At 37.1% G+C, this 12,891-nt stretch overlaps 1 protein-coding gene across 1 annotated transcript; it reads right to left on the bottom strand.

Moving 5' to 3' along the window:
* Positions 1-2,218: 2,218 nt before the first annotated feature.
* rps10 (ribosomal protein S10) lies at positions 2,219-10,303 on the bottom strand. Its single transcript, XM_061885491.1, has 6 exons — positions 10,153-10,303; positions 9,616-9,765; positions 5,549-5,723; positions 2,611-2,688; positions 2,359-2,414; positions 2,219-2,296 (listed from the first exon to the last, which is right to left on the bottom strand). Exons 2-6 carry the CDS (start codon positions 9,763-9,765, stop codon positions 2,252-2,254), a joined length of 504 nt encoding a protein of 167 aa, XP_061741475.1. The 5' UTR covers positions 10,153-10,303; the 3' UTR covers positions 2,219-2,251.
* Between the last annotated feature and the right edge of the window lie 2,588 nt (positions 10,304-12,891).

The raw sequence follows: 12,891 nt of genomic DNA on the forward strand, positions 1-12,891 counted from the left end.
GTTTCACTCAATGCTCACGCGTGTGTGTGTGTGTGTTTCACTCAATGCTCAGGTGTATGTGTGTTACACTCAATGCTCAAGTGTGTATGTGTGTTTCACTCAATGCTCACGCGTGTATGTGTTTCACTCAATTCTCAGGTGTGGGTGTGTGTGTGTTTGTGTGGTCCACTCAATGCTCAGGTGTGTGTGTGTTTTCCACTCAATGCTCAGGTGTATGTGTGTTACACTCAATGCTCAGGTGTGTGTGTGTTTTCCACTCAATGCTCAGGTGTGTGTGTGTGTTCCACTCAATGATCAGGCGTGTGTGTGTTTTCCACTCAATGCTCAGGTGTATGTGTGTTCCACTCAATGATCAGGTGTGTGTGTGTTTTCCACTCAAAGATCAGGTGTGTGTTTGTGTTTTCCACTCTATGCTCAGGTGTGTGTGTGTGTGTTTTCCACTCAATGATCAGGTATTTTTGTCACACACCTGATCATACCCCCACAAAGGATAAACAAAATAAAACATAAAAAAAGAAATTTAAAAGAAAAAAATTTAGGGTCAGATTTGTGTCATAAGTGACATGTATTATCAATAGAATAGAATAGAAAGTACTTTATTGATCCCTGGGGGAAATTCAGCACCACAGTTCGCGCACAAAAAACAATAATAACAATAAATATTATATATGACATATATTATGTATATATAATATATGAATAATATAAATATATTCTACATATATTCTACATTTAAGTGCAGTCAAGGAACATATGCATTATACAGTCTGATGGCTGTCGGTATGAAGGACCTCCTGTGTCGTTCAGTGTTACATTTTGGGAGTCTGAGCCTTCCATTGAACGTGCTCATTCTCTCCGCAAGGTCCGATTGTAGTGGGTGGGAGGTGTTGTCCATCATAATGGCTAGGAGTTTTGCTAGACTTCTCTCTGACACCACCGCCAGAGAGTCCAGCTCCACTCCCACCACATTACTGGCCTTCTTTACCAACTTGTCCAGTATGTAGGTGTCCCTCGCTCTCAGCCCGCTGTCCCAGCAGGCCACGGAAGGCGCCCGCCACCACCAACCCGTAAAACATCTTCAACATCTTTGTACAGACGTTGAAGGATCCTAGCCTCCTGAGGAAGTAAAATGTCAATATCTCTCATTAAAAATGATTTTTGATGTTTTTTACCCAAATTAAGAATTCCCCATGTTTATCTACGTTTTCAGATACTTTATTTTGAAGCATTTCTAGACTGCTTACTTCCTGTAGGTGTCACTTCCGCTTTCCTTTTGACGTGTTAACTTATCTCTGCTACATTTAATCGCTGCTCTAGTCTTTGAGATGTGAGTATATTGATTATATAATATACTATATATATATACATATATATATTAGTTTAATAGACATCACTGGGTTTGTGTCACATCGTGCCAACTTGATTAACGAGCTGGTTAGTTTCCTGTCCTGCACGAGTGAAGAAAGCTGTCACGCCAAATTTCTCCCCCCTACAACCCCCCCCCCCCCCTCATTTACTTCCGGGGTCATGATTAATACAGACGTTTTGTTAACGCTATATTATAAAAATACAGACGTTTTGTTAACGCTATATTAAAAAAATAAAACATTTTTACAGACACAAGCTATGGGATGACGCATTTACTTCCGGGGTAACGTTTCCTCTTATATCATCCCATAGCTTGTGTTTGTAAATTGTTTTTAACATCATTTTATAATATAGCGTTAACAAACGTCTGTATTACTCATGGCCCCTGAAGTAAAGGGGGGGGGGGGGGGGGGGGTTTGTAGGGGGAAGAAATTTGGCGTGACAAAGCCTAACTCGGAAGAGGATGACCACGCCCCCACAGCTCATTTGATTGGTCGCTGTAAAGTCCTTTCTTCTTCTTCTGCTCTTGCTGATTTGTCATGCAGTGTTATTTCGCCACTTTTGCCCCCACCGGTGGCTGAGGGATTGTCTTGACAGCATGCTGGAGGTAAAGATGTGATGAAAAAGTGACATCACACTGCCAGCAGCCAGGAAGATCCACTTAAAGTGGCAGGTTAGAAGTGATAACAGTGGGAGGTTAGAAGTGATAAGTGTCCTGCACCTCAGTGGTGTTCAGGCGTGAGTACCTGTGAGTGAGGCAAGTGTTCAACATACTTTCTTCACATTGCATTTGCTAGATGTCATTAAGTTGTATTGTGACACCACAATGAAAGAAAAGAAGAAGACTAAATGGTTTGTATTTTCTTTAATTGTAGAGAAAAGATTACTGAGGCTGCTGTCCTCCTCTGCCACGACCAAATCCTCCTCTCTGCAAGAAGAAACAACATTTAAAAAAGTAGAAGTCAAGTCATCTTCTGACATTTTACTTACAAAACTGAACTCTGCAGCTGCTCCTGCACCTGCTTCTGCCTTCTTGTCCACGCCAGCTGCACAGGCACAATAGTCATTGACACACACGTGTACAATATCATCAGTAGTACCACTAGACTACATGTATAGAATATAGTAGGAGACTAATGGGTATGTGTGTGTGTATACATATATATATATATATATATATATATTAATAATAATAAATGTTGTATGTATATAATAATAATAATAATAAATGATGTGACATACGTGGAGCAGCAGATCTCCTGTAGGCGTCTCTGTCAGACTCTCCACGGTTGAGGCGTGCTGGTCTGTCTCCTTCCATCCCTGTCACACAAACGTATTACACTTTCACACACTCATCTTGTCATGCAACTTTAGTTTGACAGTTTAAGAATGTTTCAAAACAAAGGCAGGACTTTTTCAACCATTGAACTTGTCACTAAATCAGTGTTACAAGTCAATTGTCACATTTACTTCAGGAATAAACTATTTACACCTTACATGTACACTTTTTATTGATCATAGTACTTCACATGACTTGGGATACATGGTGTATGGATCAATATGTGCAGTATTGATCATAATACTTGATAATTGATTCATATTCTACCGCTGGAGCCTATCCCAGCTGCACAACCAATTATGACTCCAGCAGTGTAAGAATATCAATTATTTGAAGTAATTCTACTATTGGCTGTGATTTCAATGGTTTTTGCCCTTAAACGTACTACTGTGTCCTGGAACTTAAAGACTTTGTATACATACAAATATATATATTGATTGAACACTGGATACATATAATCACAGCAGTATGGTGATTCTATGTGTCTACATTAAAACATTCTTGTTCATAATGCACTAATATATGCTACTTTTAAGCTTTCATGCAGAGAAGGAAATCACAACTAAGTCAATTTACCAAAACTTTATTTAATACAGTTATTAGCAGGTGACTTTTCAAATGATGCTACATATTAGCAGTAATGCTACTTTTGGTTGCAACGCTTGTGCCCCACACATGACAAATTAAAGTTGTCTATTCGACATAGTCCCGCTCGAAGCCAAACCACCGCCAGACGATGGCCCCCGTGCTATTTTTCTTGTGAATTAATTCTTCCTTCATTTGTTACGAGATTCGCACCTTCTTTCTCTCGCATCACAGCTAACGTTAGCCACGCCGTTACCTCTCTGCTGGGCGAGGGCGTGTACGTATGTGACGTATGACGTGACAGTATGTGACGTATGTAAGAATTTGCGCCTGCTTGTCTGTGAGAAGTAGACACAGGAAAGAGCGAGGAGAGCCTGTAGTGTAATGCCCGCAGCCAAAAACAACTGCGTGAGAACGTCTACTCGAATATTACAATATAGTCATTTTCTATATCGCACAGAGACAAACCCGCGATTATCCATCCATTTTCTACCGCTTATTCCCTTTTGGGGTCGCTGGCGCCTATCTCAGCTACAATCGGGCGGAAGGCGGGGTACACCCTGGACAAGTCGCCACCTCATCGCAGGGCCAACACAGATAGACAGACAACATTCACACACAACCTATCCCCAGGTGCATGTCTTTGGAAGTGGGAGCCGCGATTAATATCGTATATTTATATATCGCCCAGCACTAGTGTAGCGTGTTGAACTATTCCTCATCCTCCAATGCCACAGTTTGTCACCATGGAGATGCGACTGCTGACTTAGATCTTAATCTGGTGAGGACACTCCAGTGCATTGAGGACAAAGTCGGTAGCCATCTTTAAAAGTCTGCAATTGTGTGTGCAGCATTTTGTCGTTTGCACTCGGGCTGCAACTAACCATTATTTCAATAAAGGATCATCTTTGACAAATCAATTAACAACTAGTAAGATAATAAAACAAACATTTAATGGCTCTGAGTTTTCCATTGACTTCTAAATGCAGCTTAAGTTATTTTAGACATGTGCTTACTAACAACAAAGAAGACTAATTCCTTCCTAAATATGTATTTACACTAAATGTGCAGCTCATTCAGATGCTACATATATTTAAATGATTATTCAAAATGTTTCCATGAAAATGAAAGGAAAAGCAAAGTGCTAAAAAACAGCAGCAAAGAAAACAAAACATCGTACTTCTCTAAAAGAAAATCCTTTTGTGAAGTTTAAAATCTGCACACTTATATATTGATTATTGATTGACTATTGGCAGTGTTGACACTAATAGTGGTTCTCAACCTTTTTTCAGTGATGTACCCCCTCTGAACATTTTTTAAATTCAACTACCCCCTAATTAGAGCAAAATATTTCTGGTTGAAAAAAAGTGGTAAGTAAAATACAGCCCTATGTCATCAGTTTCTGATTTATTAAATTGTATAATAGTGCAAAATATTGCTCATTTGTAGTGGTCTTTCTTGAACTATTTGGGGAAAAAAAAGATATAAAAATAACTAAAAACTTCCATCCATCCATTTTCTACCGCTTATTCCCTTTTGGGGTCGCGGGCGGCGCTGGCGCCTATCTCAGCTAAAAACTTTAATTATAAAAAAAGATTTCTACACATAGAAGTAATCATCAACTTAAAGTGCCCTCTTTGGGGATTGTAATAGAGATCCATCTGGATTCATGAACTTAATTCTAAACATTTCTTCACAAAAAAAAAAAATCTTTAACATCAATATTTATAGAACATGTCCACAAAAAAATCTAGCTGTCAACACTGAATATTGCACTGTTGCATTTTTTTTCACAGTTTATGAACTTGCATTCATATTTTGTTGAAGTATTATTCAATAAATATATTTATAAAGGATTTTCTAATTGTTGCTATTTTTAAAATATTTTTTCAAAATCTCACGTGCCCCTTGGCATACCTTCAAGTACCCCCAGGGGTACGCGTACCCCCATTTGAGAACCACTGCTCTAATAGACTGAAGGTGTAAAATTATATATTTAAGTAATTATTCAAATGTTGGCTAATAGATTGTATGTTTAATCTCATGATATCGCCACATTAGTGTGTATGCAGTATACATTTTTACTGTCGACAAATAGTCGTTGCAGTCTGACTTTGGGAGCTACAATAAAGCTAAATTGATATTGGTGTGAAAAGAGTCACTCTGACAATGCACGAATCAATTTAAAATCAGTCCATGTTCACTACCCAGCATGGATATCTTCTCTGGCAATAAATCAACCAACAAAGCTCTCACCCTTGGGCCGGGGCCTGGCGGTCTCAGGGCGGGTCTGGCGACGCAGAGTAGCGGGCACGATCTCAGAGGGAAGGTGGAGGAAGTCTCTCAGGTACTGGATTCCCTCGTTGGTGAGGGACCAGTAGAAGTGACGCCAGGCAAACTGCTCCTTGACGTAGCCGCAAGACTTAAGGGACTGCAGGCAAAAAACACATTGAAGTTCTTTCCTTGGAGTTAAGTATCAAAAGAGGAAAATTGGGGGAAAAAGGAACATTTCTATCGTCACAAAGTTATGTCATGCAAAAAACATGTAGAAAATCAAGACTATATTTCCTGCTATTAGGTGAAATTCTACACTATTTAATTTGAGATCTATTCTCATGCACCAATCTTTTTGACGCGTAATGTAGCACACAATGTTTACTACATCATTTACTCATATTATCACTGAAAATATCAAATACTATAACATGTATGAAAGTAGTCTGAAAACATGTCCCATTTGGCAACTTTAACCTGAGGCCACACCCCCTCAGGTAATATACTTCCCGTTTACATCAAAATAGACCCTCTGACTGGATACTAATAAATACTCCACAGTAGGAGTCGAGAACCTTTTTGGCTGAGAGAGCCATGAAAGCCAAATATTTTAAAATGTGTTTCCGTGAGAGCCTTATAATATTTTTTAACACTGAATACAACTAAATGCATGCATTTTTAAGTAAGACACACATTTTTTTGATTATAATAAGTCTCTTATTCTGGAGCTAACCCATCCATTTTTTACCGCTTATTCCCTTTAGGGGTCGCTGGTGCCTATCTCAGCTACAATCGGGTGGAAGGCGGGATACACCCTGGACAAGTCACTACTTCATCACAGGGATTGATTGATACTTTTATTAGTAGATTGCACAGTTCAGTACATATTCCGTACAATTGACCACTAAATGGTAACACCTGAATACGTTTTTCAACTTGTTTAAGTCGGGCCTCTGAAGCTAACCAATAAATGAAATACTTTTTCCCATTAATGCGACTTCTTGAACAACTGCCATAGAAAACGGATGAATGGATTAAAATGCATGAGAATTTTATTTTTAACACTGTGATTACCAGCGGAATTATTCATTACTTATCGTGTTAAGCAGTGTCAGCTAAGATTTATCTGAGAGCCAGATGCAGTCATCATAAGAGCCACATCTGGCTCGAAAGCCATAGGTTTCCTTACCCCTGCAGTAAACTAACAGTGTTGGATTGTAATCATCCAAATATGATAAATAACGTTGTGACTCAGGCGACAACAAGTAAGCTAGCCAGCTGGTTTAACTAGGTCGCTCCGTCTTGCAACTCCGTGCGGGGTTTAGGCAAGAGGACCAGCGAGTACCTGCAGCTGAGGCCAGCATTCAACATATTTTGTTTGGATTGTATTTTTTTTATATTTAGGAAAAAGACAACACAGAAGTGATATTTTGATACAAAAATTAAAGTTTAGAAACACTGATTTCCATGTTAAAACCAAAATACATTCCTTGTCTATTGGCACTAATTTTTGGATGAAAATCTATTAGGAGCCCAGGCCTACATGTGACATTTAAACATTAGTAACTATATATTCACAGCAAATGTGAGGATGTATCTATTATTTTTGTACAACAGGACAACAATTAATCCATTTATATTCCTTAGAGTCAACTACATCCACATGTGCTAGGCAAATTAGCCTTCCGAAAGATAAGCATCCACCCAACATCGTTTTAAAAGAGAATTGATGGATTTTATTGACATTAGAAAAAAGGAAACATTGAATTTAATAACAGATGAATTTGTAATAAGTTTAACTTTGCTGCATCATCGCCATCAGCCAAGTAAACAAGAATGGCGGATAGCTGCAGTAGCTAAGAAAAGTTGCAACAAGACAGTATCATGAATTACAACTTTCACCTACAGCACGATTGCAAAAGCCACAACATATACAAACGCTGCAACATAATACTATAAAACTGCAACACAATTTTAAGCCACAATGGAGCAAGTTATGGTGACGAAGTGACTTCCTGGACATAATATATTAGTATTATTGAAAAAGTAAGTTATTCATGACTGAAAAATGGTCACCTCACTTACTTTTCCAACTTTGTCTCAGGAAGTTTGTGAGTCGCCCAAACTTGTCCGCTGTCACTTCCGTTTTGTCTTTATATTATATATTGCATGCGTTGATTTTTTTTGTTACCATAATGTTTATTAAAATGAGTAGTGGCAGGTCAAACCACTGCTCATTCAACTCAAACAGATGTCGGTTACACTTTGTTTTTTACATTACTTAATTTTGTACTCGTGTTATTTATATATCTAAAAAAAATAAAAGTGGCAAGTGAGTCGGTTTTAATTCAACCTGAAGAGATGTCGGTTGCATTTTATTTGTGATATTAATACTATATTATTTTGTCAAAAAGTCTAAAGTAGCAGGTAAGTCTACTGTTAAAAGGTGGATTGCTGTACTGTTACTGAAAAGTTTTTGAATACAATGTGAGCAGAAAATGATTCCTCTTGGTAATTTATGCTAAACTGTTGGTTGAATGTTATTCAAATAAGAAATGGATGCATTGTTCATTGCTTGTTTGTATCCGTACTTCATTTATTTATAATTCCCTGACAAGAATGAACAGGAGCATAGAAAAATTCACCTGGAGTGTCCAGTATCCAATATTTATTTCACGCTCATACTACTTCATTTTATTTTTCTTTGCTAAAAAGTTATTGAATCGATTTCAACTCGAATAGTTATGGATCGTATTGCCCCCCCCAAAAAACATCCCAGGATCGTGTTGCCAACCACAAATTCTGAATCGAATGGTTACACCCCTCAGAACGATCTATCATGATTGTATAACAAATTAGGGGTAGAGGAGTTTATGACATGTTATGATTGTGTCAGATACTACATGACAAATATACTTTTTTATAAGACTAACAAACAGGAACGTTATTTGGGTGATGCGAAAAAGGAACAAAACACTGTAAATATGACATGTTATGATTGTGTCAGATACGACATTACATATATACTTTTGTTATAAGACTAACATAAAAAAACAGGAAATTTGTTTGGTAATGCTTAAAATGAGCAAAATACTGCAAATATGACATGTTTTGATTGTGTCAGATACATTACATTTATACTTTTGTTTTAAGAGTGTAACATAAACAACCAAGAACATAATTTGGGTAATGCTTAAAAGGAACAAAATACTGTAAATATGACATGTTATGATTGCGGCAGATACTAAATTACTTATATACTTTAATTAAGAGACTAACATAAACAGGAACGTAGTTTGGGTAATGCTTAAAAGGAACATAATACTGTAAATATGACACGTTATGATTGTGCCAGATACTACAATATTTATATACTTTAGTTATAAGACTAACATAAACAGGAACGTAGTTTGGGGAATGCATAAAAGGGACAATATATTGTTAATATGCTATGTTATGATTGCGTTAGATACTACATGACATACTGTATATACTTTTGTTATAAGACTAACAAACAGGAAAGTAGTTTTGGTAATGTTTAAACGGAGCAAAATACTGTAAATATTACATGTTATGATTGTGTCAGTTACTACATTATATACTGTATATACTTTTGTTATGAGACTGTAACATGAAAACAACAGGAAAGTAGTTTGGGTAATGGTGAAAAGGAGCAAAATATTGTAAATACGCTATGTTGTTATTATTATGTCAGATACTACATTACATATATACTTTTATTATACCACTAACAATGTCATGTAGTGTCTGACAGAATCATAACATGTTATAAATGTGTGAGACACTACATGACACATGTACTTGTTTTAAGACTAACATAAAAAGCAAAAAAGTTGTTTGAGTATTAGGGCTGGAGAAGTCTAGTCCAGTAAATAAAACAGGAGCCAGGATCACTATTTGGTAAACTATGATTGAATTTAGTCCAGTAAATAAAACAGGAGCCAGGATCACTATTTGGTATACTATGGATGAGTTTAGTCAAGTGAATAACACAGGAGCCAGGATCACTATTCGGTACTGTACTTCACCTGCATGGCTTTCATCACATGAAGGTTGGGCACGTTCTTGTCGGCCAGCTCCGGGTGCTTGGCCAGGTGGACATCTTTCTTGGCCACCATGACTCCCTCCTTGAAGAGGAGCTCGTAGATAGCAATGCGATTCTTCTTGGGCATCAGCATCTGGGTACGATAACAACCATAGCACAAACATTAGCGCGCGGCGGCTAGCATGCTAACTCGCTAGCCTACATGCTTGTATAGAAGGCGGCAAAATAAGAACCATAAACTCTGACATTACGACACAAATACTCCTAGGTGGCTATTTAAATACAACAATGTGTAAACACTTAGCCAGGGTTTGATATACAACGTGAAGGCCCGAATAAGATGGCAGCCATGGACTAACATCCTAAAGCCAGTTTCTAGTCGTAAAGTCACGATTTTTTATCAAATACATCCATGTCCTCCAGCCGAACTATCACACGATTTAAATGTTCGATGCTACTTTTTGTCAGCACTCAAGATGTTAGAGATGTGTTTAGATTGCTACGCCAGTCCATTCTTTACCTTTGCACTTGGTAGCAGACCGGAGCCGGAAGGAAAGACCGTGGTTGGTCTAGAAGGGTTATTCCCGCCTCAGGAGCATTCGACGACACTGCGCCCCCTGCCGGTGCGGAGAAGACCGCAGTCTTCCATTAACCCGGTAAGGAAGGATCTGTCACAGTGGTTCCTAACCTTGTTAGAGGTACCGAACCCCATTAGTTTCATATACACATTCACCGAACCCTTCTTAGTGGAAAAAAAAATAAAAAATAAAAAAAAAAATTTTTTTTTTGAATTCAAGACAAAGTTATGTGTTTTTGGTAACACTTTAGTGTGGACAACATATTCTAAGTAACAAAGACTTAATTTAGAGATTTTGGACACTTAGGAAACATATTCTAAGTAACAAAGACTTACCGTATTTCCTTGAATTTCCGCAGGGTATATAGTATGCGCCTGCCTTGAATTACTGCAGGGTCAAACTCGCTTCGCAAAATAATTAGCGCATGCTTAGTATTTTCGCTTGGTCAAACTCGTGACGTCACGGGTGACACTTCCCCTTGTCATCATTTTCAAAATGGAGGAGGCTAATTTGAAATCACATAAAGGGAAGAAGATTAAGAGCTATTCAGTAGGTCCCAGCTAAAATCACACTCAAATTTTTACTGCATACCTTTGGTAAGTGCCGGAGTGAGAAGAGGTTTTAAAATAATTAGCGCATGCTCACTTTTACCACATGCCTTTGGAAAGCACAGGAGTGAGAAGAGGTTTTAAATTGATTAGCGCCCCGGCGGCAATTCAAGGAAATACGGTAATTTAGAGTTATTTGGTTAGGGTTAGGGTTATAATGAGGCATTAATAAGTACGTAATGATGACTAGTTAAGGGCAATATGTTACTAATTTGCATGTTAATAAACCACTAATTAGTGGTGAATATGTTCCCCATACTAAAGTGTTACCATGTTTTTTTACTGGTGCACAAAATGAACCGTGCATGAACATCAACTTGTTCAAAGAACAAAACCAAAACAGTGCATAAACTCACAACAAATTACACACCTGCAGATCAGTGTGACTTCTGCTGTTGTTGTATCCGTAATACCCTAATAGGGAGTAGTTTTTATTGACACGATGAGTGTGTTTTGTCCTCCACCGAACCCCTAAGGTCGACTCACCGAACCCCTAGGGTTCGATCGAACCCAGGTTAAGAACTACTGATCTATCATGATTGTATAACACATTAGGGGTGGAGGAGTTTATGACATGTTGTTATGATTGTGTCAGATACTACATGACATATATACTTTTGTTATAAGACTAACATAAACAGGGAAGTAGTTTGGGTAATTTTCAAACGGAGCCAAATACTGTAAATATGACATGTTTTGATTGTGTTAGATACTGCATTACATATATAATTTTGTTATGAGACTGTAACAAACAAACAGGAACATAGTTTGGGTGATGCATAAAAGGAACAAAATACTGTAAATATGAAATGTTAGATTGTGTCAGATACTAAATTACATATATACTTTAGTACAAACAAGAACAGGAAATTACTTTGGGTAATGCTTGAAAGGAGCAAAATACTGTAAATATGACATGTTAAATGATTGTGTCAGATACTACATTGCTTATATACTTTTGTTATAAGACTGTAACATTAATACACAGGTAAGTAGTTTGGGTAATGCTTAAAAGGAGCGGCGGCGGCGGCGGTGATGACCAAGAAGAACGCGGAGTTGGAATATAATTACAACACTTTATGTACATATTTATATACATATTTATATAATATTTACATATTTATATAATATGTAACTACAAGTTCCATTCACAGACAGAGTCCCATTGCTTTTATGAGCGGTCAAGCGAGTCAAAAGGCGGAAAAAAAAAAAATATATTTTTTTTTATTTGTGGCGGCCGTAATTCTTTCGTGGCGGGCCGCCACAAATAAATGAATGTGTGGGAAACCCTGCTACATTACATTTATACTTTTGTTATGAGACTGTAACATAAACAAACAGGAAAGTAGTTTGGGTAATGCTTAAACAGAGCAAAATACTGTAAATATGACATGTTATGATTGTGTCAAATACTACATGACATATACACTTTTGTTATAAGACTTTAACATAAACAACCAGTTTATGTTACTGAAGTGCGGAGAAAACTTTTTTTTTAATTGTTTTTGTTTCGGACCTCACCTATTGTGTTTGAATCTCAGTAAAATTTAAATAATGCAGTTGAAGACTGTAACTGCTGACAGAAGCACATTGTATATATGTAATATAATTTCATACTTGGTTGGAATAATTAAATACAATGTATAAATATAAGCTCATATTTACATATAATGTGACTGAAAATGCATTTCCATTGGTAATTTCATGCAAGTATATGTTAACTTAATTTTTTTGGAGGGGGACATTGTAGCTGCTGACAGAAGCACATTGTATATATGTTATATAATTGCATAGTTGATTAGAATAAATAAATAAATACAATGTAGTTCATATTCACATATAATGTGATTAAAAATATGTTCCCCTCCAATTTACATGGGTTTTGTAACAACAAATAAAGTAAACATATTCTTGCATGCAATTACCAAAGGAAATACAATTTTTAATCACATCATATGAAGTGAATTATATTTTGTATAGCGCTTTTTCCTCAAATGACTCAGAGCGCTTTACATAGTGAAACCCAATATCTAAGTTACAATTAAACCAGTGGGGGTGGCACTGGGAGCAGGT

This window comes from Nerophis ophidion, linkage group LG02 (assembly GCF_033978795.1).
Source record: "Nerophis ophidion isolate RoL-2023_Sa linkage group LG02, RoL_Noph_v1.0, whole genome shotgun sequence".
NCBI classification, from domain to species: Eukaryota; Metazoa; Chordata; class Actinopteri; order Syngnathiformes; family Syngnathidae; genus Nerophis; species Nerophis ophidion.